We start from the raw sequence: 27,393 nt of genomic DNA on the forward strand, positions 1-27,393 counted from the left end.
AACAAAACACACACCTATTTATAGGACTCCCAATCAGAGGCAACTAGAAACACCTGCCTCCAATTGAGAGTCCAGCACCCAACCTACACATAGAAAAACTACCCTAGAACATACACATAGAAATACAAACATAGACCAGTGACCAAAAAAAAACCGTAATACATAAATAAACTACCCTCTGCCATGTCCTGACCAAACTACAATAACAAAATATCCTCTATACTGGTCAGGACATGACAGTACCCACCCCCCCAAAGGTGCAGACCCCGGATGCACCTACACAACACAGAAAACCAGTTATTCACAGCACTCATTCTGTCATTGTAGGAAATCATAAAACATTATTATGGCACCTTTCTAACATCTTATTCTCTTTACTTTGTTCACTTTCAGCACGGTTCCCGACACCCAGTGTGACTGTGAACAAGACAAATATGAATGCCACGTGTTCAACCCAGGGGGGATACCCACAGCCAGTCGTCACATGGACCATCCAGGACGTCCTATTGGCTCAGAACCGCACTCTGGACCCGTGGGAAGTACAGACCAATATTACTGTTGGTTCTGAAAGTGGACTGTACACCGTTTGGAGCCAAGTGAATTTAACAGAAAATCAGACGGTGACCTGCCATATCTTCAACCCCGTTCTGAGAGAGACTGTGAGCAACACAACCATCGTCAGCCCCAGTCAGAGCATTAACACAGACCCTGCAGGTGCATGTTACAGGACAAAACACCACGTCTCACTGCCTAATATTCATTAACTGAAAACTTAATCACTCATCTTGTCTTTTCCCCACAGGTGAAGTTCAGGAAGACTCTACTCCTGGCATTATTGGAGTTATCATTACAGTATTGATTCTGTTTTGCTTCGGGGGGATTTATTTTGTGTACAAAAAATGTAAGTTGCAATTTCCGATGTTTTATTCCCTGAAATGAAATCAGATTCAGTACTGTATAAAGTTGTCTCAGTCTGTAATTACTCTGTCAGTGCCAAATCTAAAGATTTTATGTCCATTTACATTCAAATACTATATTAGTGTCTAGCATGTGAAAATCAGATGGCCCTATGTACATTTCATAGTTAGATGGGCCTCAGAGTATTGTTAATTATGACTAAAACACTGAACTATGTTGATCTTGTTAATTATGAATATAACACTGATCCATTTTGATCTAGGTTGTGGATCCAGCGGTGGAACCATAGAAGTTGAAGGAAATAACCATCAAGGAAACGGTAGTGGTGAGACAGAGTTTTTGGCCAGGTGTAGGCAGGCACCAGACAATCTAGAGGCAGACTGATGGGACATTTCTTTCTATACGGGTCCATATTTTGGACATATCAGTGTACTGTATCCCAACGGAGTCTACCTCTTCTGTTGGAAGTATTTTAATGTTTTTCCCTATTATTAGCCAGTTATTAGAAAATATTTTTAAATACTGTCACAGGTTTGGTGTCATCCTTGGGTGTACTCCCTGAGGTTGCCACTGGAGGGCACCCTTATGTTGTTTCTTGTGTCCAGGTGATCCTGATTGGTCTTATTGGGTTCACCTGTTGAATGACTATTTAGGTTCCTCTGTGGACTGTGCTGGTTGCTTAGGTCTCTTGTTTCGTTTAGTGTACTCGTATGCTATTGCTTTGTTGTTTTGCTGTGAAGACTGAAGTTCTGGATTTACATTTACCTCTGCCTGCTGTGTTTCTCTGCGCCTGCGTCCGAGTTCGTACTAGCACTAATGTCACAAATACTTATTTCCAAACACATTGTATTCAAAATACATTCCAATTTTAAACTACATCTGTTTTTAAATTAAAAAAAATCCCAAAATGTTCTTCTAAATGTTTTTGAAAATAAGCGAAATACCCTAAATAGTATTTTAAATAAAGTCTGATAGTCAGTGGACAAACCTATCTAGTGGGAACCAAGACATCTGACGTTGAAAATGCATTTGTGTTTTATATTTGACTTGAATATATGAAGAACACTGAAGTTAAATGTTTTATCTAAAATTGACCAGTAAGTGAGACCTGAACCTTTAACTAGCCACCTCATTCTCTCTGCATGCCTTTGTGTAACAAGCTACTGTAGAGGTTCTGAAGCTTGTGCTCTGATCAAGGACTAGATTCAATCCGGACCAACATTTTAAACATTTTTACATTTTGGATTGAGCCCCATATGCAGCCTTTAAATTTCACTAGTGCGGGTCCAGATTGAATCCAGGCCTAAAACCATGTAATCCTCAGCACACTGGTACAGTTGTGTTCTCTCAGACTGACTAGAGGAGACATTTTCACTCTGCTAAACAGACCTCACTGTGTTCAACATTAGGGACAGCTGTTACAGAACTGTAACCAGGCCTATCTGTTACTTTATGACAAGATTTTGATTTGTGGAGGCTAATTTCTGCATTACCAAATGAGGAGAGTTAGAAACTTCACATACCAGTCAGAGTTATACTTAAACGACATCTTTAATAATTAGAGCTTTGCAAAAGCCCTTTGACTTTCAATGATGCGTCATCTCTAATGAACCAATGAAAAGTGTCAAGACAAAAGTACAAAGATCTTTTATAGCCAAGATACACCCCTCTCAACGTACATGACGAACCACAGATACATAGAATGGGTCACAAGGTTAAGTTATGTATGAAAGATATCTATAAAACAGCAGATGGCAACTGCTGTGTCAACAGTTTTCATTGTATAGACTAGTGTCTGGTCCTCCTACTCCAAACTTGAACCGTCTCTCCCATTAGCTAGATACTCCCATCTCAAGTAAACCCCCTCTTGACTCCACTCCTGGACAAGCTCACTGAGGGGAGCGAGCCTCAAGGTCATACACTATCCCAAGATAAGTGCAACATCAGAGGGGACATTGTCACGTCCTGACCAGTAAAAGGGGTTATTTGTCATTGTAGTTTGGTGAGGGCGTGGCAGGGGGTGTTTGTTTTGTGTGTTTTGGCGTTTTTGGTTTAGGTTCTATGTTTTCTATTTCTATGTTTAAATCTAGTTTTCTATGTTGGGTTTTTGGTAGGACCTCCAATTAGCGGCAGCTGGTTGATATATTATACATTATATTATAATATACATATTTAGTTGAGGTTTGTTTCACTTGTGTTTTGTGGGTGATTTTTTTCTTTAATAAATATTGGTGAGAATAAAAAAGTTAATATATTATATTTATTTCAATGTCTTTTCCTATATAGTAGGTGTATTAAATTTGGTCATTCTATATTCAAATTATTTGGGGAAATTGTATTTGAATCTCATTCAAAGAAATGTCCAAAATGTGTCCTAAATGTGTCCTAGATGGGATTACATTTGGTAGAGAGACCCTTCTGCTGGATTGATGTAGCTAAACACATGTATGTGACCAATAACATTTGATTTAATTTGATGATACATACTGCTTATTGCATTCAGTGGCTCATGGATAGATGCAACGGCCCAAAGACATAAACACCAAGTTTATATCAACCTCAAGATTAAAAATAGGTTAATCTTGAACTTTAAGAGAATTGTCAGTGAATGTTTTTTATGAATGGTTAAAGGTTAAGAGATTGTAACGCCCTGGCCATAGAGAGGGGTTTTTGTTCTTTATTTTGGTTAGGCCAGGGTGTTACATTGGGTGGGCGTTCTATGTTGATTTTTCTATGTTTTTGTATTTCTTTGTTTTGGGCCGTGTGTGGCTCCCAATCAGGCACAGCTGTAGTTCGTTGATGCTGATTGGGAGTCACACATAAGTAGCCTGTTTTTCCTTTGGGGTTTTGTGGGTGATTGTTTTCTGTATAGCTTCTGTGCCTTATGGAATTGTTCGGTTGTTCTTTTATGTTCCTTGTCGTATTTTAGTGTTCAGTTTTCTCATTAAAATGACGGACACTTACCACGCTGCATTTTGGTCTGATTTCTCTTCCCCTTCATCTGAGGACGACGAAGACAGCCGTTACAGAATCACCCACCAGAAAAGGACCAAGCAGTGGAAGAAGGAGCAACACCAGGAGAAGAGCGTTCAGGACTCGTGGACATGGGAGGAGATACTGGACGGTAAAGGACCATGGGCTCAAGCTGGGGAGTATCGCCGCCCGCAGTGGGAGATCGAGGCAGCGAGAGCGGAGAGGCGCTGGTATGAGGCAAGGGAGCGCAACTGGCACGAGAGGCACACGGGGAGCGTGGCAGAGTCAGATTGGAGACCTGAGCCAACTCCCCATGCTTACAGGAGGCAACGCAGTACTGGTCAGGCACCGTGTTATGCGGTAAAGCGCACGGTGTCCCCAGTACGCGTTGATAGCCCGCAGCGCTACATGCTAGCTCCCCGCAAGTGCCATGCGAGAGTGGGCATCGAGCCAGGACGGATTGTGCCAGCTCAGCGTGTCTGGTCTCCGGTGCGCCTTTTCGGTCCAGGCTATCCTGCGCCGGCTCTGCGCATTGTGTCTCCAAGGCACTGGGAGGGCTCAGTTCGCCCAATGCCTGCTCTCCGCCCGTGCCGGGCCAAAGTGGGCATTCAGCCTGGAGTAAGGGTGTCAAGGCTAAGGACCAGAACTCCAGTGCTCCCCCACAGCCCGGTTTATCCTGTGCCTCCTCCTCGGACCAGGCTTCCAGTGGGTCTCTCCAGCCTGGTCTATCCTGTGCCTGCGCCCAGAGCCAGGCCTCTTTCATGTCTCCCCAGCCTGAGCCGCCCGCCAGTCCGGAGCCGCCAGAGCCGCCCGCCAGCCCGGAGCCGCCGGAGCCGCCCGCCAGGAGCCGCCGGAGCCGCCCGCCAGCCCGGAGGGGGGTTTTGTGGGTGATTGTTTTCCGTATAGCTTCTGTGCCTTATGGAATTGTTCGGTTGTTCTTTTATGTTCCTTGTCGTATTTTAGTGTTCAGTTTTCTCATTAAAATGACGGACACTTACCACGCTGCATTTTGGTCTGATTTCTCTTCCCCTTCATCTGAGGACGACGAAGACAGCCGTTACAGAATCACCCACCAGAAAAGGACCAAGCAGTGGAAGAAGGAGCAGCACCAGGAGAAGAGCGGAGCCGCCCGCCAGCCCGGAGCCGCCAGGGACGCCCGCCAACCGGGCGCAGCCAAGGACGCCCGCCAACCGGGCGCAGCCAAGGACGCCCGCCAACCGGGCGCAGCCAGGGTCGCCCGCCAGCCGGGCGCAGCCAGCGTCACCCGCCAGCCGGGCGCAACCAGAATTGCCCGCTAGCCGGGCGCAGTCAGGGTCGCCCACCAGTCCTCCGGCGCGGCCAGGGGCGCCACCTAAGTGGGCGACGCCAAGGGTGGAGCGGAGACCACGTCCCGCACCTGAGCCGCCGCCGTAGGAAGGCCCACCCGGACCCTCCCCTTCAGAGTCAGGTTTTGCGGCCGGAGTCCGCACCTTGGGGGGGGGGTGCTACTGTAATGCCCTGGCCATAGAGAGGGGTTTTTGTTCTTTATTTTGGTTAGGCCAGGGTGTTACATTGGGTGGGCGTTCTATGTTGATTTTTCTATGTTTTTGTATGTCTTTGTTTTGGGCTGTGTGTGGCTCCCAATCAGGCACAGCTGTAGTTCGTTGTTGCTGATTGGGAATCACACATAAGTAGCCTGTTTTTCCTTTGGGGTTTTGTGGGTGATTGTTTTCCGTGTAGCTTCTGTGCCTTATGGAATTGTTCGGTTGTTCTTCTATGTTGCTTGTCGTATTTTAGTGTTCAGTTTTCTCATTAAAATGATGGACACTTACCACGCTGCATTTTGCTCTGATTTCTCTTCCCCTTCATCTGAGGACGACGAAGACAGCCGTTACAGAGATCCAATCCCTTAAAGTTGTGTGTGACAGCTGTAGGGGTTGTCCATATTGCTGGGGATTGGAAGTGTCCGGTGAGAGAGATGCAGGTTGAAGTGGCCAGAGTCTGAGTAGTGCTGAAGGTGTCGTATGTTGAGGCAGTGAAGAAAGTAGAGGATTATGGGTCAAGGGGGAAGGAGCCTGAGAGGATCCCAGTGAGTAGTAGATCTGTATCAGTACAGAGGGAGGGGCCAAAGAGTGTTACATGCTTCAGTAAGATTGTCTTCTTAGCATTTATATCAATGGTTATCAACTGTACTGCAGAGATGGAATGTAAGTCACAGAAAATAGATGTTGTGGTGGCAGCTGCAGAGAAGTATTTGAGTATACAAGATTACTGCAGAAGAGTTATAAGATGTTTTTAGAATTAGAATTAGAGACCAAAATTATGTTAATTTAAGGCCTAATAAAGTCAACAAATTACAGGACTAACAGATAGAGATCATTGATTTGGTGGTACAATAAAATAATATAATCCTCTTTTTTTTTGTATCACAAAGGTAATGGGTTTCAACACGCACTACCACACAGTGGGAGGCGGTATGCACAAACAAAATGTGCCGACGCCGTAAAACCAAAGAAGAAGAGATCTAATCCCATGACAGAGGCATGGCCTCCACCCTGAAAAAAAATGTTTTCCAGTGTCTGGTAGATATTTCACTGACATGCTGAAAAAATCTGGGCAACACCCTATTACCAAACCTACACATCCTGTACAGGCTTGCCACTCATTCTTCCTGCTCTTGCATCGCAACAAAATGGCGACGGGTGGTTTATCTCTGGAGCATTTTATCTGCTCTGTCTGTTTCCCTGTAGACACAACTTCTGCCAGGGATGCGTACAGGCCTACTGGAACAAAGGGGAGTGCAGCTGCCCTCTGTGTATGAGACAGTTCGTTCAGAGACCTGAGTTGGCCATGAACCATGTTCTAGACACCCTGTCCAACACTCTCAGACTGGAGGAGCCACATCCTGAACCAGCGAAAATCTCCATTACTCCCAGGAAAATGGCAGGGAAGTTTACAGCTATAGCTGAAGATCTGGCCCAGCCAAGAGATGTGAACATATTATGTGATAAACATGGTCAACCTCTGTCTCTGTTCTGCCTGGATGATAAGGCTCTGGTCTGTGCTCAATGTGTCTCTCTGGGTCATAAGACCCACAAAACCACACCTGCAGAGGAACAGATCTCCCAAATCAAGGTAAGGAGAGAAATTACTATGAATAATGACCAATCATTACTCTGGAGTCTAATATCTACTGTAACTTTAAACTGCAGTATCTCTTGGTGCAACTTTTTGCGAGTAAAGGAAATGTCCTGAATTTACAGCAGAGACTGCTAAAAGAGCTGCTTGCTAGAAAGAACAATGTGTGCACCGTAAAGACTGAGATCCTCAAAGCAAAGAACACCATGGAGTCATTCAAGGTATGGTACTAACCAGGTTTCCATCCAACCTTTTAATGCGAGGGAAGTACATGTTGGATAAAATGTTTTAATGACAGGCCTGATGGAAACTGAACATTTTTCTGTAAACTTTCCAAAATCAACAAAAAAAATAATAAGTCAGAGAAGGTGGGATCTTTTTGCATCGGTAAAATGAATTATGCGAGAAATGTTAGGCTAAACTTAATCATTCTGAAATAATGATATAATAATCATCATATAAAAGTAAACTTGGAGTCAAGCGATGACATGTTGTGTGGTCCTCCCACTACGACTCGTCGGCAAGATGAGAATCTGTCGCTAATTGGATGGAAACCTAGCTACTGTTTAATGTATTTGTACTTATATGAAAAAGACTGGATGAGTTGAGCCACAGTGAAATGTTATGGTTAGGGAGTTCTTTCCATCTACAAACCATCTGATTCTATTCTAGAAGATGATTACGAGAGCCATTTGATATATAATAGGAACCTTTGTAACACATAAAAGTGGTTATTGGGAGGAAGATGAACTAAACAAGTGCAAGAAACAAACACTAGATAACATCCACTGTGTTATGTCTTTTTTTCCGTCATCTCTTCCTGTCAGATGAGCCTGTCTGCCGTCCTGTACCTTTGCTCCTCTCTGGATTACTGACCTCTGCCTGACCTGACCCTCAGACTGTCTGCCGTCCTGTACCTGCCTGCCGTCCTGTATCTTTGCTCCACCTCTGGATTACCGACCTCTGCCTGACCTGACCCTCAGACTGTCTGCCGTCCTGTACCTGCCTGCCGTCCTGTACCTTTGCTCCACCTCTGGATTACTGACCTCTGTCTGACCTGACCCTGAGCCTGTCTGCCGTCCTGTACCTTTGCCCCTGTTGCTGTAATAAACATTGTCACTTCGACACGGTCTGCATCTGGGTCCTACCTTATTACCTGATACAAAAGATGTGCCAAAACCATTGTATATATTTTTATATGCAGTTGCCTATGTGATAATTACAATTGCCTCACCTGTGTGAGGGCGGTAGATAGTGGTAGTAAAAACACTAGTGAACCATTGATTGTTACAATATACATAAAAAATATCTACAAATACACAGATCAGAAGAATAAACTAGAAAAATCGCATTTAGCTATCATGACGACATGCAGGACATTTGAGAAAATGGTGGTGCATTTAGTTACTTCCTATTGCACACTACAGTCTACAAAAATATATGTTTTGGTGTATAAAAAAATAAACATCTGGATAGAAAGATTGTGATTGAATATAGAAAATTATACATATTGTGAGAGTTCTGTGACCAGGAAGAAGACACAACAGCACCCTCCTCAGGGGATAGGTACTCAGTGTAAAGCCAATTAGTACACACCTGGGGCCGCTAATTGCTTTGTGTCTTCCTCTATATAGGTGTGCCAGGAGAGGCGCTTGGAGAGAATTGGGAGTAGAGACGGGAACCTATGAGGACGTTGGAGTTTCCTACCTCAGAGAAATTGTATTTTACTTGGGCACCTTGTCTCTCTGTTAATAAAACCAAGGTAGGCTATAGGTAGAGAGAAGCGTTCCTCCTGTTACTATTATGTTTAGACGATAGTCTTTATTTTATATTTTTATTTTACCTTTATTTAACTAGGCAAGTCAGTTAAGAACAAACTTTTATTTTCAAAGACGGTCTAGGAACAGTATAAAGACAGGAGAAGCCGTTTGGTGTTTTGCTTTCACTGTTTTGTCACTACCTTTTGGTCAACGGCTTAGTTTGTTTATTTGTTTTGATACGCAGGTGTTTCAGCGTTGGACGTTACCCTGTACTGGAGTTATTTTGTCGGCGAAAGAACCTGTTGATTAAACAATCACAAGAAAAGCTGAAAGTTTGTCTATTTGTTTATTTAACATGTGATCCTCTCTAATCTTTACAGGAATGTGGTTCTGAATATAAAGAGCTACATCTCCACCATTGGCATTTCTATATTCTGTAAATGTTATAACCTTGTATTGCTACCACTGTCGGTCCATCTCCGACCCTACAGGGTACCAGAAGCACGCCGGGAGATGGTGCGGAAAGAGGGGAGGGAGATGTTGAAGATGGGGGTCATCGAGCCATCTTCCAGCGATTGGTCCAGCCCTATCGTGCTGGTGCTGAAACCCGATGGGTCTCTTCGCTTCTGCAACGATTTCAGAGTCCTCAACGCCATCTCCAGGTTCGACGCCAACCCCATGCCGAGGTTCAATGAGCTGATCTAGGGGCTTCGGAAAGCCCGCTATATATCGACCCTTGACCTCACAAAGGGGTACTGGCAGATGCCTCTGGCCCCCGAAGACCATCACAAAACCGCCTTTGCCACTCCGGATGGATTATTTCAGTTCATTCAGCTACCCTTCGGCTTGCACGTAGCGTCCGCCACCTTCGAGTGGATTATGGACACGCTGTTGTGTCCTCACCAGGCCTTCGCCGCCGCCTATGTTGATGACGTGGTAATACACATTGAGGAATACCTCCGCCAGCTGCGCTCTATGCTGGCCAGCTAACCCAAAGAAGTATCACTTGGGACTGAACGTGGCTGACTACCTTGGCTACACCATCGGCAGCCGTCTGATCAAACCACAGGTGGAGAAGACCCGGGCCACCCGGGATTGACCACCACCCAGAGCCGGTGTTGAGAGCCCCAGATTTCCAGCAGACCTCACGGTCCATGCCTCCAGCACCAGCTTGTGGGCTGTTCAGTCCCAAGAGGACAGGCGGAATAGCCCAAGAAGTGACTGGACATGCTTTTTTACATTTTAACTAGGCTAGTCAGATTAGAACAAACTGTTATTTACAATGACTGCCTACCCCAGCCAAACACGGACGTCACCCTATGCAACTCCCAATCATTTCCAGAAGTGATGCACCCTGGATTTGAACCAGGGACTGCAGTGACACCTCTAGCACTGAAATGCAGTGCCTTAGACCGCTGCACCATTGGGACAACTCAGGTCACTCAAGAATAGGGTTCTCTAGCCAGCACATTAGGACAACCTGTGACTGCGAAGCTGCCTCACAACTAAGTATGCTACTGCAAAACTTTTTTAAACTCTTACTCTACCTCAATATTTATTAATTGATTGATTCTGCCTTGAACAAAAATATAAACGTAACATGTAAAGTGTTGGTCCCATGTTTAATGAGCTGAAACAAAATATCACAGAAATGTTCTATACTGTACGCAACCATTGAAGAGGAGTCAGACAACATCCCACAGACCACAATTAACAGCCTGATCAACTCTATGCGAAGGATATGTGTCGCGCTGCATGAGGCAAATGGTGTTCACACCAGATACTGACTGGTTTTCTGATCCACGCCCCTGCTAATTTTTAAAGGTATCTGTGACCAACAGATCCATTTCTGTATTCCCAGTCATGTGAAATCCATAGAATAGGGCCTAATGAATTTATTTAAATATTCTGATTTCCCTGTATGAACTGTAACTCAGTCAAATCTTTTAAATTGTGGCATATTGCGTTTTATATTTTTGTTCAGTATATTGGTCATGTAAAAAAAACAGCAAATGCCTCCATATAAATGTCAATATTCATTGTCAAAAGTCAAATTATGCCTTACAAACAGTGTTCACAATTAAATGTGAGATAGGCCACTAGTCCTTGTTGAGAATTATTGTGCTGTTTTGTAGGGGAGAACCTAGACAGTGTCGATCTAAAACATCTGTACATGGGAGCAATGTGTCAACAAAACATTAGGCCTTGGTTGATCTTCACAAACTACTTTTGGTTAAATTCAATGATGTCATTGTGATTATTTTTATGTATCACTTGTAAAATATTTTTTGGAAAGTGTGTTACATGCTTATTTGTGCACTTTAAGAAGGATTGTGTTCTAATATGGGGACTTTCTGCTGTTCTCTGATGATTGTCTGTTGTGGTGAGTCATATGTGACTCACCACCTAGATACTTTGGTTAATCAGTTAGTTTTCCTTTAAAGCTTATTTTTGATTGTCATCTCTAAACAGAATCTAATATCACTTGAAACGTCAATTATTTGCAACTTAAACTACTTGAAGTGGACAATTTTGTTTTAAATAAAGTTTCTTGTGTCTGCTGCATAAGTTAATGTGTAATGATTTGATATATTCTCTCTCCTCATTAGATCATAATTTACTTCAGACCCAATTTAGAATATGAGTGATTGTACATTTTTTGCTGTCGACAAAATAAAACATAGCGACCCAAGTGGCGCAGCGGCCTAAGGGTTCGATCCCAGGTTGTGTCACAGCCGGCCTTGAATTGGCCCAGAATTGTCCGAGCCAAGCTGTCTTCATTAGGGTATACCTAGCCAGCACAGCAAAGCTGTCTTCTTTAGAATATACCTAGCCAGTAGAGCCTAGCTGTCTTCATTAGGGTATACCTAGCCAGCACAGCAAAGCTGTCTTCTTTAGAATATACCTAGCCAGCACAGCCTAACTGTCTTCATTAGGGTACACCTAGCCAGCACAGCAAAGCTGTCTTCTTTAAAATATACCTAGCCAGCACCTCGCCTCACCTGGTGTGTTTTTCTTCTGCCTCCAGATTGCCATTGTTTGTTATCATTTTATAATCACGGTTACAACAGCAGCATTATATCTCCTGGACTCGGAACGTCTCATGAAAAAAGAAAAAGGAGTGACTACTCACTTCCCTGTCTGTCTAACTGTTATTTTTTTAGCTTGTAATGCGACAATATTCAAGATTTTTCATTTCGTCTCAAATGATTCTCTTGCATCGTGGAATGTCTACACTGGTGTTCATATTTTTGTTGTTTGGTAAGTCTCCTCTACCTCAATATTTGAATATAATTCATTGCTTTACGGAAGGAAAGGCTTTTTAGTTCATCTAAAGAGAAAGTTGTCTCCTCGTGGTCACCTAGGCATTGTGGTGCTAATGTGAATTTCCATAATTTCCTTGAACTAATACATACGTTCAGATACATTTTTTACCCTTTCATGTAGAAAAGATCTGATAGTATTATTTCACATCATTGAATGTTTTTAAAGAAATGAGGAACTTGACCTCAGCGTTACCTTAAAGCTCTGTCATTATCGCCCATGCTATCGCCCATGCATTGACATCTCTTCATGAATGGAGACATTATTACATTTACATTTGAGTCATTTAGCAGACACTGTTAGCCAGAGTGACTTGCAGGAGCAATTAGGGCTAAGTTCCTTGGTGAACGGCACATCGGCAGAGTTTTTGGCTAGTCGGCTTGGGATTGGTCCAATGCTCGTTACCTCTATACTGTCGTGGTGTTGTTCATTAACTCAAAGATCTTTAATATCTCTCAATCTGCATAAACCAGATAATCAGAGATATCTTTAACACGCTGTCCCTTTGCACATAGTTTGGTTCTTCTTTCTGTTTTGGGGGTCTAGGTCTGGTTATTGTAAAGCACATTGTGACAAATGTTATTACAAAGCTGAGATAATTACTCAACCAAACATGTCATCAGAGAAATCCGATGTGTTAAGTGCTGTGATTTGTTAACCGGTATTAAAGTGCGCCTGTTTATTATACTCCGCTCTCCTGCACTTGACTTCGCCTCCCATAGACACGCCTTACACTGTGCTGTCTTAAGCTCTTTCAAACGCTTCTTCTTATATTTAGTCATTTCCTGTCAGTGAGCACATTATAACATTCTCCAGTGAATGCTGCTGCCACAATAGCAATGTGACTTTTAGCATTTGGGCCACTGTGGTTTGAAGTACTATGTCAGATCTAGTAATCCTAATTATCTCAAGTAGTCAGGATATGGGCATGGAGGGGCAGGAAACTATCAGGCTCCATGTGGACCTGTTCTTGAGAGCCATTGATGATAGTAAGGCAAATTTACAATCCCTCACTATTGCACTCCATAAGCCAATTGATGCATGCATAGACTTTCTTATACGCAAACCACACACATTCACTAACACAGTGACATTGGTTTATCATCTGTGTTGAATTCTGAGCTTAGTTTGTAACTTTGACATATTGGTATGTTTCAGCACCAGCTGCTTCTGAGAATGAAGTCACTGGGATTATAGGAGAGACTGTTCTCCTGTCCTGTGACCTGAATTCATCCACGGCCATCGACACAGCAAGACTCCGGTTCCATTGGCAAGATAAGTCCGAAAAAGTGTTGTACTCGTTCAACAAAGGAGAAGAGAATAAACATCAGGATAACCTTTACACAAACAGAACTAAAGCCTTTGGGTCTGAGATGAGTTCTGGGAATATCTCTATCAAACTCAGCCAAGTAACACTTGAAGACAAGCAGAACGTCTACTGGGCTTTCGCGTTTGATGGGAATGATAAGCCTATCCCCAAGTTGATAAAATGGTGTCCCACTACCCTACATGTGGCAGGTGTGGTTGAGCTAATAACACAGGAGGCTGTTGAGGAGAGGCTAGCTCATAATAATGTCTGGAATGGAATAGCATCAACCACATGGGAACCATGTATTGGATGTGTTTGATACCATTCCATGTCCACCTGTGTGAGTTATTCACAGCACTCATTCTGTCATTGTAGGAAATCATAAAACATTATTATGGCACCTTTCTAACATCTTATTCTCTTTGCTTTGTTCATTTTCAGCACGGTTCCCAACACCCAGTGTGACTGTGAACAAGACAAATATGAATACCGCAGACCCTTCAGGTGCATGTTACAGGACAAAACACCACGTCTCACTGCCTAATATTTATTAACTGGAAACTTAATCACTCATCTTGTCTTTTCCCCACAGGTGAAGTTCAGAAAGGCTTTACTCCTGCCATTATTGGAGGCATTATAACAATATTTATTGTGATTTGCCTCGGGCGGATATTTATTGTGTACAAAAAATGTAAGTTACAATTTCCGATGTTTTACTTTCTGTAATGAAATCAGATTCAATACTGTATAAACTTGTCTCAGTCTGTAATTACTCTGTCAGTGCCAAATCTAAGGATTTGTTCTCCATTTACATTCAAATACTATATTTTTTCACATTTGAGGAGTGACCAGTATGTGAAAATCAGCTGGCCCTATATACATTTTATTCAGTAGTTAGATGGGCTGCAGTGTATTTTTAATTGTGACTAAAACACTGGTCCATGTTGATCTGGTTAATTATGACTAAAAACACTGATCCATGTTGATCTGGTGAATTATGACTAAAAACACTGGTCCATGTTGATCTGGTTAATTATGACTAATAACACTGGTCCATGTTGATCTGGTTAGTTATGACTAAAAACACTGATCCATGTTGATTGAGGTTGTGGAGACAGAGGTGGTGCCACGGGAGCCAGCAGTGGTGCTACAGGGCCAACAGATTTTCCACAGGAGCCAGAGGTGGTGCTACAGGAGCCAGAGGTGGTGCTACAGGTGCCAGAGCTGGTGCTACAGGAGACAGAGGTGGTGCAACAGGAGACAGCGGTGGTGCTACAGGAGGTGATGAAGAGCAGAGCATTCTAATGGGTCTCACAACAAGCCAGCCTCGGGGCAATAGTAGTGTAGATCAAGTTGATTTAGCCACAGTTAGCAACGCTAACGGTGCTGCAGCAAAAAAACACAGCTGATTGTGTAACAAAACCATTGCATGAAATTGTAAACATTTATTTATTCATTTTATTTAACCAGGAAGGGCTCATTGAGATTTAAAATCTCTTTTTGAAAAGCGTCCTGGCCAAGATAGGCAGCGTCAAGTCATTACAAAAATTACAGACAAACAACATGAAAAACTACAAGTAATCTAGTAAAAACCATAGAATTAACAAAGAATATAACAAAATCAAAAACAGCAAATTAGAAACATTGACATGTCAGGGAATCAGTCTCAAGATCATTCATCAGGGTTTTAAAAATACCAATCGGGACAAGTTCTTCCAGTTTAAAAGTATTTTGTAAGGCGTTCCAAGCCGATGGTGCAGAGTACATAAAAGCCCTTTAACCAAATTCAGTTCGGACATTTGGAACAGTTAGCAGGATAAAGTCCCGCGAACGAAGAGAGTACCCACCACATTTCTGAACAATAAAAATGCCCAAATAAAAAGGTAGTAAACCCAAAATGGCTTTGTAAATAAAAGTATACCAGTGACTGAGCCAACGAGTGAATGGAGAAGGCCAGCCAACCCTGGTATACAAAGTGCAGTGGTGCGTAAGGGTTTTGCAGTTTAAAATAAATCTCAAAGTGCCATGGTAAAGGGTGTCAATTGATCTCAAACACTGAGCGGAAGCATTCATATATAAAATATCCCCATAGTCTAGTAAAGGCATAAATGTAGCTGATACTAGCCTCCTTCTGGCATCAAAAGAAAAACAAGCCTTATTCCTAAAATAAAATCCTGATATCAGCTTCAATTTTTTTGTAAGTTGTTGAATATGCATTTTAAAAGAGAGGCCATCATCAAACATGCAACTGGACAACAGTAGTTTTGAGACATGTCTAATCCTAAATTTGACGCAGACTGATGAGGTTATGTAAAGAGGAAAGTCTGAAGCTACAGTAAACAATGTTATACAGGAACCAGGTGTAGGCAGGCACCAGATGATCTACCGGCCTGAAAATCCCAGGCCTCACCACAGCCCCAAAGCACGGGACCTGTCCCGTCTGTCTCTGCCCTACAAGGGTACGGGGAGCTGGCCTGGGGCTCCAATCTCGCCCCGCCAAATAGCCCTTGTGCCCCCCCAAAATTTTTTATTGGGGCTGCCTCTCGGGTTCCCTTAGTTCCCTTAACTTGTCCTCCCAGAATCTTCGCTCCTTCTGCCAAGTCCATCCATCGACGTTGTTCTCCTGTGGCTCCCTCCTCTTCCCCTGCTTGGTCCTTTTATGGTGGGTAGTTCTGTCACAAATGTCGTAGTGGAGAGAAGACCAAGGCGCAGCGGGTATGTGGATACTCATATTCTTTTAATGAAAACACGCAAAGCATCCACAGGGAAAACAATCAACAGTACTCACGACAACAGGAACAGTTTTGCAGGCTCACAAAACGCAGTGCAAAAACAACTACCCACAACCCCAAAGAAAAACACACACTACTATATAGGACTCCCAATCAAAGGCAACTCAACACACCTGCCTTCAATTGGGAGTCCAATCACCAACACAACACTTAACACACAGAAACCCTGCCACGTCCTGACCAAAACTAATACAATTGCTCCCTCTGCTGGTCAGGACTTGACATATATATATATATATATATATATACTTTCTTTTTTTGATGGCTATATATATAATACAAATCAAGGTGAGGGCAATGGAAATGCATTTGGCGGTTGATCTACTTCTGTTCTGTAAATGGCTCTGTGTACTCTTTTCCAAGGATGGATCCCAGTCTGTTCAGGGCTATGGGATACGAGGGGTTGGGGTGGTCTGCCGGGCATTGGGATGACAACCCAACTCGGGATTAGGAAGGCTTTTAGCGGGTGGAATAGTAGGGACCAATTGGAGGTTTACTTAGTAGCAATGCAAATATCATGGAACAGCTATATAGACACTCAATCATCATGTTACTCTTTAATGGTACGTTTACAAACATATATTTTGATAAATAGAATTAAAAGTCGTGTCTCATTGTGATAAGTGGAGAAATAAGTATAGCCAGTTACAATTGTAATGGCCTAGCAGATAATAAGAAAAGACGATCAGTATTTACCTGGTTAAAAGAGAAGGAATATAATATCTATTGTTTATGGGAAACTCATTCAACAATTTTTGAATTTTGTGGAAAAAGGACTGGGGGGGGGGGGGAAATATATTTCTCCCATGGGCAAAGAAATTCAAAAGGGCTGATGGTTTTAAAAATAAAAACAGTCATTTTAATCCAAGTACACAAATTGTCCAAACAGATAATCAAGGTATATGGATTAGTTTAAATATGTTATTGGACAATAAACAGATATGGCTTATTAACCTATACGGTCCAAATAATGATGATCCAAGCTTCTTTGAAAATATATATAAGAATTTATCAACTCTAAAAGCAACACTAGACTCTATTATTATGGTGGGAGATTTTAATACGGTCTTAAATACCTCTATGGACAGGAAAGGAAATCACACTACAAACTATCACCCTCAGGCACTTAAGGAAATCATGAATGTCATGGATATATTGGAATTAGTGGATATATGGAGGCTTAAATACCCTGACCTAGTGAGATATACATGGCGGAGTCTTAATCAAGCTAGTCGTCTTGACTACTTTCTTATTCCATTCTCTCTGGCACCAAAAGATAAAAAAGTGTTTATAGGGGACAGAATGCAGTCGGATCATCACATAATTGGCATATATATTACTCTTACAGAATTTCCACGTGGCGAGGATACAATCTTCCCAGCTCTGCAGATTCTGCAGTGAGGAGGCAGAGTCATTAGATAATTTATTTTGGTATTGTCCATATGTAGCTTGTTTTTGGTCACAGGTCCAGGAATGGCTGAAGAATTGCAACATTTGCCTAGAACTAACACTGCAGATACATGTAGCAATACTGGGTGATTTGAAAAGCCATAGTCAATCAATCAATAATATAATAATCATTTTAGCAACAAAAAAAAATGTTCATTTACAATATGTAGAAGCAATGAGAATAGAAAGGTTCAGTACTTTTGTGAAGCATCACAGCACAGTTGAAAAATATATGGCAAATATAAATCCAAAATGGATGATGTTGAGAGATAGATGGGAGGGGTTGAATGGAGCTGAAGGGTGGGACGAATAACAAGATAACTAATGTAAAACATACGGGGTCTGTAAAATGTATATAGGTTCAGATATTTTGTTAAATAGCACATTTACAAATATAAATCAAACTGGATGGACATCAGAAATAGAGGAAGGACAAAAAACAAACAATATATAACTATTGTAAAATAGATTATGTCTGTAAAATGTGTTTAAGATGTATAAACTGAAGGTAGAACCCTGAGTGTTTATTAGTTTACTCCAATTGGGGGGAAGGGTGGTAGGGTTTGTGGGGAATAATAAAGGTATATTCTTAAAAAAGTATGTATATCTATATAGGTATGTGTATATGTGTATATGTATGCATGCGTGTATGTATATAGATATATATATTTACACCAAAAATATATGGGAGATTGGAAATGATGCAGACAATTACATTGATGGAAGCAAATTAGTAAAATGGCAACCTTTATGCTCCCTGTGATCAGTGTGTTGATGAGCATGATACTGATCCTCCTGACAGGAATGGGATTTTTATGAAGCAAGTATCCTCCATGCAAGCAGATGGTAATAACCTGTTGACAAAGTAGATGGTAATGACCGATTTACAAAGTAGATGGTAATGACCGATTTACAAAGTAGATGGTAATGACCTGTTGACAAAGCAAAACCTGCCATGTACTGCATCCTCGTAGCATGTTTTCTATAGTGTGACCTGACTAGCTCCTTCGCGGTGGTAATAGACTGTGTTAGAAACAGAAAGCTTTGACTCTGCAGTCACGACACAGTGAATCATACATCTCAGACAGTGACTAACGAAGACGATGACCAACAAGTTATGGTGAAATACTACTACTAGCGTTGTGTTGAACTTGTTTGTTAGGATTTTGTAAATATGGATGTGACGGAAAGCTTGACCCCTGAACCGGATATGATACTGCAATAAGGAGAAGCAGTTTTTCTTGTCGGACGCCTCATTCATTTTTTTACCTTCGCTCAGGAGCACGTTGCACAGTATTCGGTAATCTCCAAACTACTTTGTTTTTTCATTTTCCATCTTGTTTTTCATTCTGTTTTCCATCCGTATCCTGCAGAGTGCAATGGCCATCCTGATAACGATTAGTATTTTTTTGTTGTCTGGTAAGTTTTATGTTGTCTATCGTGCCGCTGTGGTTGTGTCCCTCGTGGCTTCCTCATATGTCCCTGGGCGTTTTATCCACACGCCTTAACCTTCAAATACAACATACAACCAAAGGCACATTATGATTTATTTATTTAGATCACGATGTGCGAGAAATAATGGCTGTGTGGATAGGGCGCGGTTGTTTGAGTGCAAGTTGCTGCCGCATTAGCATGCCAAATATTAATATCAGTAGGCTATGCTACCACAATGCTGTAATTATAATTAATTGGATTATTATAGCGCTTTTCCAGACACTTTTCAATATTAGGAAGGTGTTCCTAATGTTTGGTAAACTCTGTGAACTAACAATATATTGTATAGGTCCTACTAATGTTTTGAAGAATATGATTTTAACATAGATTAGTACAACTGTATTACCCTATATAATGCATACTCACACACAGTGCAAATTCCTGTTCTATAACCAACATAATTTATTTCTTGAACATTGTAGCACAAGTCATAGGCTCCGCTCAGATGCTGAGCCATCATCACATCATTGGGATTCTTGGGGAGTCCATCCTGTTGCCCTGCAGCCTGAATTCATCTCCACCTGTTGTCCCAGCAAGACTCAAGTTCTACTGGACAGTAAATGAAACCCAACTGGCCCATGGCTTTTACGATGGAAAAGAGAACAACGACCCCCAAGATTCGTTCTACAAAAACAGAACGGAAATCTTCACAGATCTTTTGTCCTCCAGGAATTTCTCCCTCTTGCTCAAAGATTTAAGGGTGAAAGACGACCTCACTACTTTTTTCGTCTTTTATCGACAAGAGGATGAAAATTCCAACAAACTACTCCAAAAGAAAAAGATGTGCTCGACCATTTTAAGAGTAGCAAGTAAGGCTGCATTTTATATCACTTCGTACAAAGAATGCCAGCAGTTGAAGGCATTTGTATAAAACATGACTCATGTGTCCGTGTCCGTATCCGTATGTGTTTGTGTCTGTGTGTGTCTGTGTCTGTGTCTGTGTCTGTGATCTGTGTCTGTATCTGTGTCTGTATCTGTGTCTGTATCTGTGTCTGTGTCTGTGTCTGTGTCTGTGTCTGTATCTGTGTCTGTATCTGTGTCTGTATCTGTGTCTGTGTCTGTGTCTGTGTCTGTGTCTGTATCTGTGTCTGTATCTGTGTCTGTGTCTGTGTCTGTATCTGTGTCTGTATCTGTGTCTGTGTCTGTGTCTGTGTCTGTATCTGTGTCTGTGTCTGTGTCTGTGTCTGTGTCTGTATCTGTGTCTGTGTCTGTGTCTGTGTCTGTATCTGTGTCTGTATCTGTGTCTGTGTCTGTGTCTGTATCTGTGTCTGTATCTGTGTCTGTGTCTGTGTCTGTATCTGTGTGATTCCCGCTATTATTAGTTTGTCTGAGTGCTTTATCTTTGTCATGGCGGCATTCTCTGCAGAAAGTTTCCAGAAACCCGTTGTGACGGTGAACTATGAAGACAGGAAGGCAGAATGCACATCTCGCGGAGGCTACCCTGAACCTAGACTGACCTGGACCAATCAGAATGGCTTATTGGACCATGAGGATCCTCAGATCACTCAGGATTCAGGAAGTGGAACGGTTAACATTTACAGCACGGTGAACATCACAGAGAACCAGATGGTGACGTGCACCATATTTAACCCAACTCTGAAGGAGACCTTGAACACCACAAAGTCAACAAGTGAGTCACCTAAAGTATTATGACAAGAAAATGTAAAGTGATGGTCAAGTACAAAGAAATGACTGGAGATTATGTCAGGTTATAGTAAAGCACTAAACAGATGTACACTTAAAGATATCTACATCAACTTTACACACAATCTGGCCGTGATCTCACCCTAAATTGTCGTGTATGTGCTAGTGACCCTGGTGGGTCAGGAGAATAGGAATTATTGGGGAAACCAAAATGTACATTATATGACAAGCAACTCTGTTGATGTCCACACCTCTCCTCATCCTCTCTCTTCAGGTGAGGAGCAGGTGTGCCTCTCAAGCAGATTGGCAACATGGATTGGTGTTGTTCTTGTCATGGTTGTTGTGATTATCATGGTGGTGGTGGTGGCAGTGTTAGTTGGTAATTATGCTTTGTTCACTTTCAAAACGGTTCCTGACACCCAGTGTGACTGTGAACGACAGAAATATGAATACCACAGATTCTTCAGGTGCATGTTACAGGACAAAACACCACGTCTCACTGCCTAATATTCATTAACTGAAAACTTAATCACTCATCTTGTCTTTTCCCCACAGGTGAAGTTCAGAAAGGCTTTACTCCTGCCATTATTGGAGGCATTATAACAATATTTGTAATTTGCCTCGGGGGGATATTTATTGTGTATAAGAAATGTAAGTTACAATTTCCGATGTTTTACTTTCTGTAATGAAATCAGATTCAGTACTGTATAAACTTGTCTCAGTCTGTAATTACTCTGTCAGTGCCAAATCTAAGGATTTGTTCTCCATTTACATTCAAATACTATATTATTTCACATCTGAGGAGCGACCAGTATGTGAAAATCTGCTGGCCCTATATACATTTTATTCGGTAGTTAGATGGGCTGCAGTATATTTTTAATTGTGACTAAAACACTGGTCCATGTTGATCTGGTTAATTATGACTAAAAACACTGATCCATGTTGATCTGGTTAATTATGACTAATAACACTGATCCATGTTGATCTGGTGAATCATGACTAAAAACACTGATCCATGTTGATCTGGTGAATAATGACTAAAAACACTGGTCCATGTTGATCTGGTTAATTATGACTAAAAACACTGGTCCATGTTGATCTGGTTAATCATGACTAAAAACACTGATCCATGTTGATTGAGGTTGTGGAGCCAGAGGTGGTGCCACAGGAGCCAGCAGTGGTGCTACTGGAGCCAGAGGTGGCGCTACAGGAGACAGAGGTGGTGCCACAGGAGCCAGAGCTGGTGCTACAGGAGCCAGAGGTGGTGCTACTGGTGCCAGAGCTGGTGCTACAGGAGCAAGAGGTGGTGCCACAGGAGCCAGAGGTGGAAATACTGGTGCCAGAGGTGTTGCTACAGGAGACAGAGGTGGTGCCACAGGAGACAGCGGTGGTGCTACAGGAGGTGATGAAGAGCAGAGCATTCTAATGGGTCTCACAACAAGCAGCCTCGGGGCAATAGTAGTGTAGATCAAGTTGATGGAGCCACAGTTACCAACGCTAACGGTGCTGCAGCAAAAAAACACAGCTGATGGTGTAACAAAACCACTGCATGAAATTGTAAACATGCAACTGGACAACAGTAGTTTTGAGACAGGTCTAATCCTAAGTTTGACGCAGACTGATGAGGTTATGTAAAGAGGAAAGTCTGAAGCTACAGTAAACAATGTTATACAGGAACCAGGTGAAGGCAGGCACCAGACGATCTAGAGTCAGACTGACATTTCTTTCTATACGGGTCCATAAAGTGGACATATCAGTGTACTGTATCCCAAAGGAATCTACCTCTTCTATTGGATGTATTTGCATGTTTTTTCTAATGTTTTCTAATTAATAGCCAGCTATTAGAAAAGCGTTAGAACGTCTATAGTAGAACGTTGTAAATAATGTTCTACTGTAGATGTTCTGAAGCATGGGAGTATTTAAAAATACATTACAATGTTAAACTACTTCTGTTTTCAAATAAAAAATATCCAAATATTTTCTTCTAAATGTCTTTGAAAATAATTGAAAGACCCTAAATAGTATTTTAAATCAAGTCTGAAATGTATTGGACAAACCTGCCTTGTGGGAACCAGGACATCTGAAGTTGAAATGCATTTTTCTTGTATATTTGACTTGAATTCATGAAGAACACTGAAGTGAAATGTTTTAGCTAAAATCGTCCAGGAAGAGAGACCTGAACCTTTAACTAGCCACTTCATTCTCTCTGTATTTCTTTGTGTAACAAGTTACTGTAGATGTTCTAAATGCTTGTGCTCTGACTAAGGACTAGATTCAATACTGACCCCAATTGAGCCCATATATACAGCATTTACCGTGAATGCATTCTCTGCAAATGCAGGAACGTTGCTTTTAATTTTCACTAGTGTGGATCTTCAGAGGTTCAGATTGAATCCAGCCCTAAAACCATGTAATCCTCAACACACTGGTACAGTTGTGAACTCTGACTGACTAGAGGAGACATTTTCACTCTGCTAAACAGACCTCACTGTGTTCAACATTAGGGACAGATGTTACAGAACTGTAACTAGATTCACGTATTATTTTTATTTCAATGTCTAACTTTTTATCCTGGTGTTTTCCTATGCAGTAGGTGTTTTGACATTTGGTCAGTCTATATTCGTATTATTTGGGGAAATTGTATTTGAAACTCATTCGAAATGAGAAATGTCCTAGATGTGGTTAGATTTGGTAGAGACCCTTCTGCTGGATTGATGGAGCATGATACATACTGCTTATTGCATTCAGTGGCTCATGGATAGATGCAACGGCCCAAAGACATAAACACCAAGTTTATATCAACCTCAAGATTAAAAATAGGTTCATCTTGAACTTAGGTTCATCTTAACAGAATTGTCAGTGAATGTTTTTTATGAATGGTTAAAGGTTAAGAGATCCAATCCCTTAAAGTTGTGTGTGACAGCTGTAGGGGTTGTCCATGTTGCTGGGGATCAGAAGTGTCTGGTGAGAGAGATGCAGGTTGAAGTGTCCAGAGTCTGAGTAGTGAAGAAGGTGTAGTATGTTCAGGCAGTGAAGAAAGTAGAGGAGGATGGATCAAGGGGGAAGGAGCCTGAGAGGATCCCAGTGAGTAGTAGATCTGTATCAGTACATAGGGAGGGGCCAAAGAGTGATACATGCTTCAGTAAGATTGTCTTCTTAGCATTTATATCAATGGTTATCAACTGTACTGCAGGGATGGAATGTAAGGCACAGAAAATAGATGTTGTGGTGGCAGCTGCAGAGAAGTATTTGGGTGTAGGAGATTAATCTTCAGAAGAGTTACAGGGAGTGTTGAGGGGTGGTGTCCTATCCTCCCAGGTGGTTGGCGTGGTGCAGGAGCAGATAGGATCAAAGTACAGGAATGGGTTAGTGGGTTTTTAATGAGTGTAATTGGTAGCTGCAGAGAAATACCTGGGTGTGAGAGATTACTACAGAAGAGTTGCAAGAATTTTTTGGTTGAAATAGTGGTATTACATTGACATTTTAGTCATTTAGCAGACACTCTTATCCAGAGCGACTTAGTGAATGCATACATTTCATATTTATTATTATTTAAAAAAATGGTACTGGTCCACCGTGGGAATCGAACCCACGACACTGGCGTTGCAAACACCATGCTCTACCAACTGAGCCACAGGGATGGTTGTAGGGATGGTTATTGGTGCAATTTAAAACAAAATCCCCTTTTTATTTTTGTATCACAAATGTCATGTGACTGAACTCTCACTACCAATCAGTGGGTTGCGGCATGCACAAACAAAATGTGCGAATGCCATAATACCAAGGAAGAAGAAGAGATCCAATCACATGACAGGCCAATAGCCTCCACCCTGCAAAAAAAAATAACGGTTTCCAGAGCCTGGTAGATATTTCACTGACATGCTGAAAGAATCTGGGCAACTGTTAAGGCTTGGTAATTGTGGAGGAGGAATGAGGCGCAGGAAGCAGCGAACACAGGGTAGTGGTGTTTTTAATATACACTCACAAAAAACAAATGTTCCCACACACAGGGGAGAAAATACATGCGGCGTACAACAACGTCGACATGAACACAAGCCGTCACACAAGAAACAATCATTAATCCCGCACGAACAGGAGCGGGCCAGCTAAACTAAATAGCCCCTCTAATGGCTAATTGACCACAGGTGTCACAAAATAAAAAAAGGGAAAAGCAAAAGGGAATCGGTGGCAGCTAATAGGCCGGTGACGACGACCGCCGAGCGCCACCTGAGCAGGAGGGGGCGCCACCGTCGGTGGGAATCGTGACAGTACCCCCCTCCTGACGCGCGGCTCCCGCAGCGCGCCGACACCGGCCTCGAGGTCGACCCGGAGGGCGAGGGGCAGGGCGATCCGGACGGAGGTGGTGGAACTCCCTCAACATAGATGGGTCCAGGACGTCCGCCGCCGGCACCCAGCACCTCTCCTCCGGGCCGTACCCCTCCCAGTCCACGAGGTACTGTAGGCCCCTCGCCCGGCGTCGCGAGTCCAGAATGGCCCGTACGCTGTACGCCGGGGACCCCCCGATGTCCAGAGGGGGCGGAGGGACCTCCGGCACCTCATCTTCGTGAAGGGGACCAGCTACCACCGGCCTGAGGAGAGACACATGAAACGAGGGGTTAATACGGTAATAGGAAGGGAGTTGCAACCGATAACACACCTCGTTTATCCTCCTCAGGACTTTGAAGGGCCCCACACACTGCGGCCCCAGCTTCCGGCAGGGCACGCGGAGGGGCAGGTTCCGGGTCGAGAGCCAGACCCTGTCTCCCGGTGCGAACACGGGCGCCTCACTGCGGTGGCGGTCAGCACTCCTCTTCTGCCGCGCACTGGCCTCCTTTAGTGAGTCCTGGACGGCTCTCCAGGTCTCCTTGGAGTGCTGGACCCAGTCCTCCACCGCAGGAGCCTCGGTCTGACTCCGGTGCCATGGTGCCAGGACCGGCTGGTAACCTAACACACACTGAAAGGGTGATATGTTAGTAGAGGAGTGGCGAAGTGAGTTCTGGGCTAACTCAGCCCAGGGAATATACCTCGCCCACTCCCCTGGCCGGTCCTGGCAATACGACCTCAGGAACCTGCCCACCTCCTGGTTCACCCTCTCCGCCTGCCCATTGCTCTCGGGGTGATAACCGGAGGTCAAACTGACCGAGACCCCCAGCCGCTCTATAAACGCTCTCCAGACCCTGGATGTGAACTGGGAACCTCGATCAGAGACAATGTCCTCCGCCACCCCGTAGTGCCGGAAGACGTGGGTAAATAGGGCCTCCGCAGTCTGCAGGGCCGTAGGGAGACCGGGCAATGGGAGGAGACGGCAGGACTTAGAGAACCGATCCACAACCACCAGATTCGCCGTGTTCCCCTGAGAGGGGGGGAGATCTGTCAGGAAGTCAATGGACAGGTGCGACCATGGTCGTTGTGGAACGGGGAGGGGCTGTAACTTCCCTCTTGATAGATGCCTAGGAGCCTTACTCTGGGCACACACCGAACAGGAAGAGACATAGGACCTCACGTCCTTAGCTAAGGTGGGCCACCAGTACTTCCCCCTTAGACTCCCCACTGTCCTCGCCTCACCAGGATGACCCGCAGTAGGTAGCGTGTGCGCCCACCGAATCAAACGATCACGAACACCGAGCGGCACATACATGCGCCCCACGGGCACCTGCGCAGGCGCAGGTTCCAACACCAATGCCCGCTCGATGTCCGCGTCCACCTCCCATACCACAGGTGCCACCAGCCTAGACGCTGGAATGATGGGAGTTGGATCGATGGGCCGGTCCTCCGTGTCATAGAGACGGGACAGCGCGTCGGCCTTAGTATTTAGGGAACCCGGTCTATAGGAGATGGTAAACCTAAACCGGGCGAAGAACATGGCCCACCTCGCCTGACGTGGATTCAGTCTCCTCGCTGCCCGGATGTACTCCAGGTTTCGGTGGTCGGTCCAGATGAGAAAGGGGTGTTTAGCCCCCTCAAGCCAGTGCCGCCACACCCTCAAAGCTTTAACCACTGCTAGCAACTCCCTGTCCCTCACATCGTAGTTACGCTCCGCCGAACTGAGCTTCTTCAAAAAGAAAGCGCAGGGGCGGAGTTTCAATGGCGCACCCGAGCGCTGTGATAGCACGGCACCCACCCCAGCCTCGGATGCGTCCACCTCCACTACGAACGCTAAAGACGGGTCCGGGTGCGCCAACACGGGTGCGTCGGTGAACAGCGTCTTCAATTTCTTGAAGGCTCCGTCCGCCTCCATCGACCATCGCAAACGCACCGGCCCCCCCTTCAGCAGTGAGGTAATGGGAGCCGCTACCTGGCCAAAACCCCGGATAAACCTCCGGTAGTATTTGGCAAAGCCTAAAAACCGCTGCACCTCCTTCACCGTGGTTGGAGTCGGCCAATTACGCACGGCCTTAACGCGGTCACACTCCATCACCACCCCCGTGGTGGAAATGCGATAACCCAGAAAGGAGACGGCTCGTTTGGAAAACTCACACTTCTCAGCCTTAACGTATAGGTCATGCTTCAGCAGTCTACCAAGCACCTTGCGCACCAGGGACACATGCGCGGAGCGGGTGGCGGAATATATCAGAATGTCATCGATATATACAATCACGCCCTGCCCGTGCAG

General features: G+C 43.6%; 1 protein-coding gene and 2 long non-coding RNA genes across 3 annotated transcripts; all 3 read left to right on the top strand.

Annotated features, from left to right (window-relative positions):
* Positions 1–400: 400 nt before the first annotated feature.
* LOC123730529 (uncharacterized) lies at positions 401–2,861 on the top strand. The gene is made up of 3 exons (XR_006761985.1): positions 401–714; positions 803–901; positions 1,181–2,861. It is a non-coding gene; the product is annotated as an uncharacterized lncRNA (long non-coding RNA).
* Positions 2,862–6,346: 3,485 nt separating this feature from the next.
* Positions 6,347–7,942, top strand: LOC106586867 (tripartite motif-containing protein 72). Its single transcript, XM_014174592.2, has 3 exons — positions 6,347–7,005; positions 7,134–7,229; positions 7,836–7,942. Exons 1-3 carry the CDS (start codon positions 6,688–6,690, stop codon positions 7,881–7,883), a joined length of 462 nt encoding a protein of 153 aa, XP_014030067.1. The 5' UTR covers positions 6,347–6,687; the 3' UTR covers positions 7,884–7,942.
* A 3,952-nt stretch (positions 7,943–11,894) lies between these two features.
* Positions 11,895–14,897, top strand: LOC123730545 (uncharacterized). The gene is made up of 4 exons (XR_006762014.1): positions 11,895–12,029; positions 13,251–13,610; positions 13,843–13,905; positions 13,994–14,897. It is a non-coding gene; the product is annotated as an uncharacterized lncRNA (long non-coding RNA).
* Positions 14,898–27,393: the final 12,496 nt, after the last annotated feature.

This window comes from Salmo salar, chromosome ssa25 (assembly GCF_905237065.1).
Source record: "Salmo salar chromosome ssa25, Ssal_v3.1, whole genome shotgun sequence".
NCBI lineage: Eukaryota > Metazoa > Chordata > Actinopteri > Salmoniformes > Salmonidae > Salmo > Salmo salar.

Coding starts and splice junctions, on each gene's coding strand:
- LOC106586867 (XM_014174592.2), top strand. CDS start 6,688: ATGAGACAGTTCGTTCAGAGACCTGAGTTGGCCATGAACCATGTTCTA. Junction 7,006..7,133: donor AACAGATCTCCCAAATCAAG/GTAAGGAGAGAA, acceptor CTGAATTTACAG/CAGAGACTGCTAAAAGAGCT. Junction 7,230..7,835: donor ACACCATGGAGTCATTCAAG/GTATGGTACTAA, acceptor TCTTCCTGTCAG/ATGAGCCTGTCTGCCGTCCT.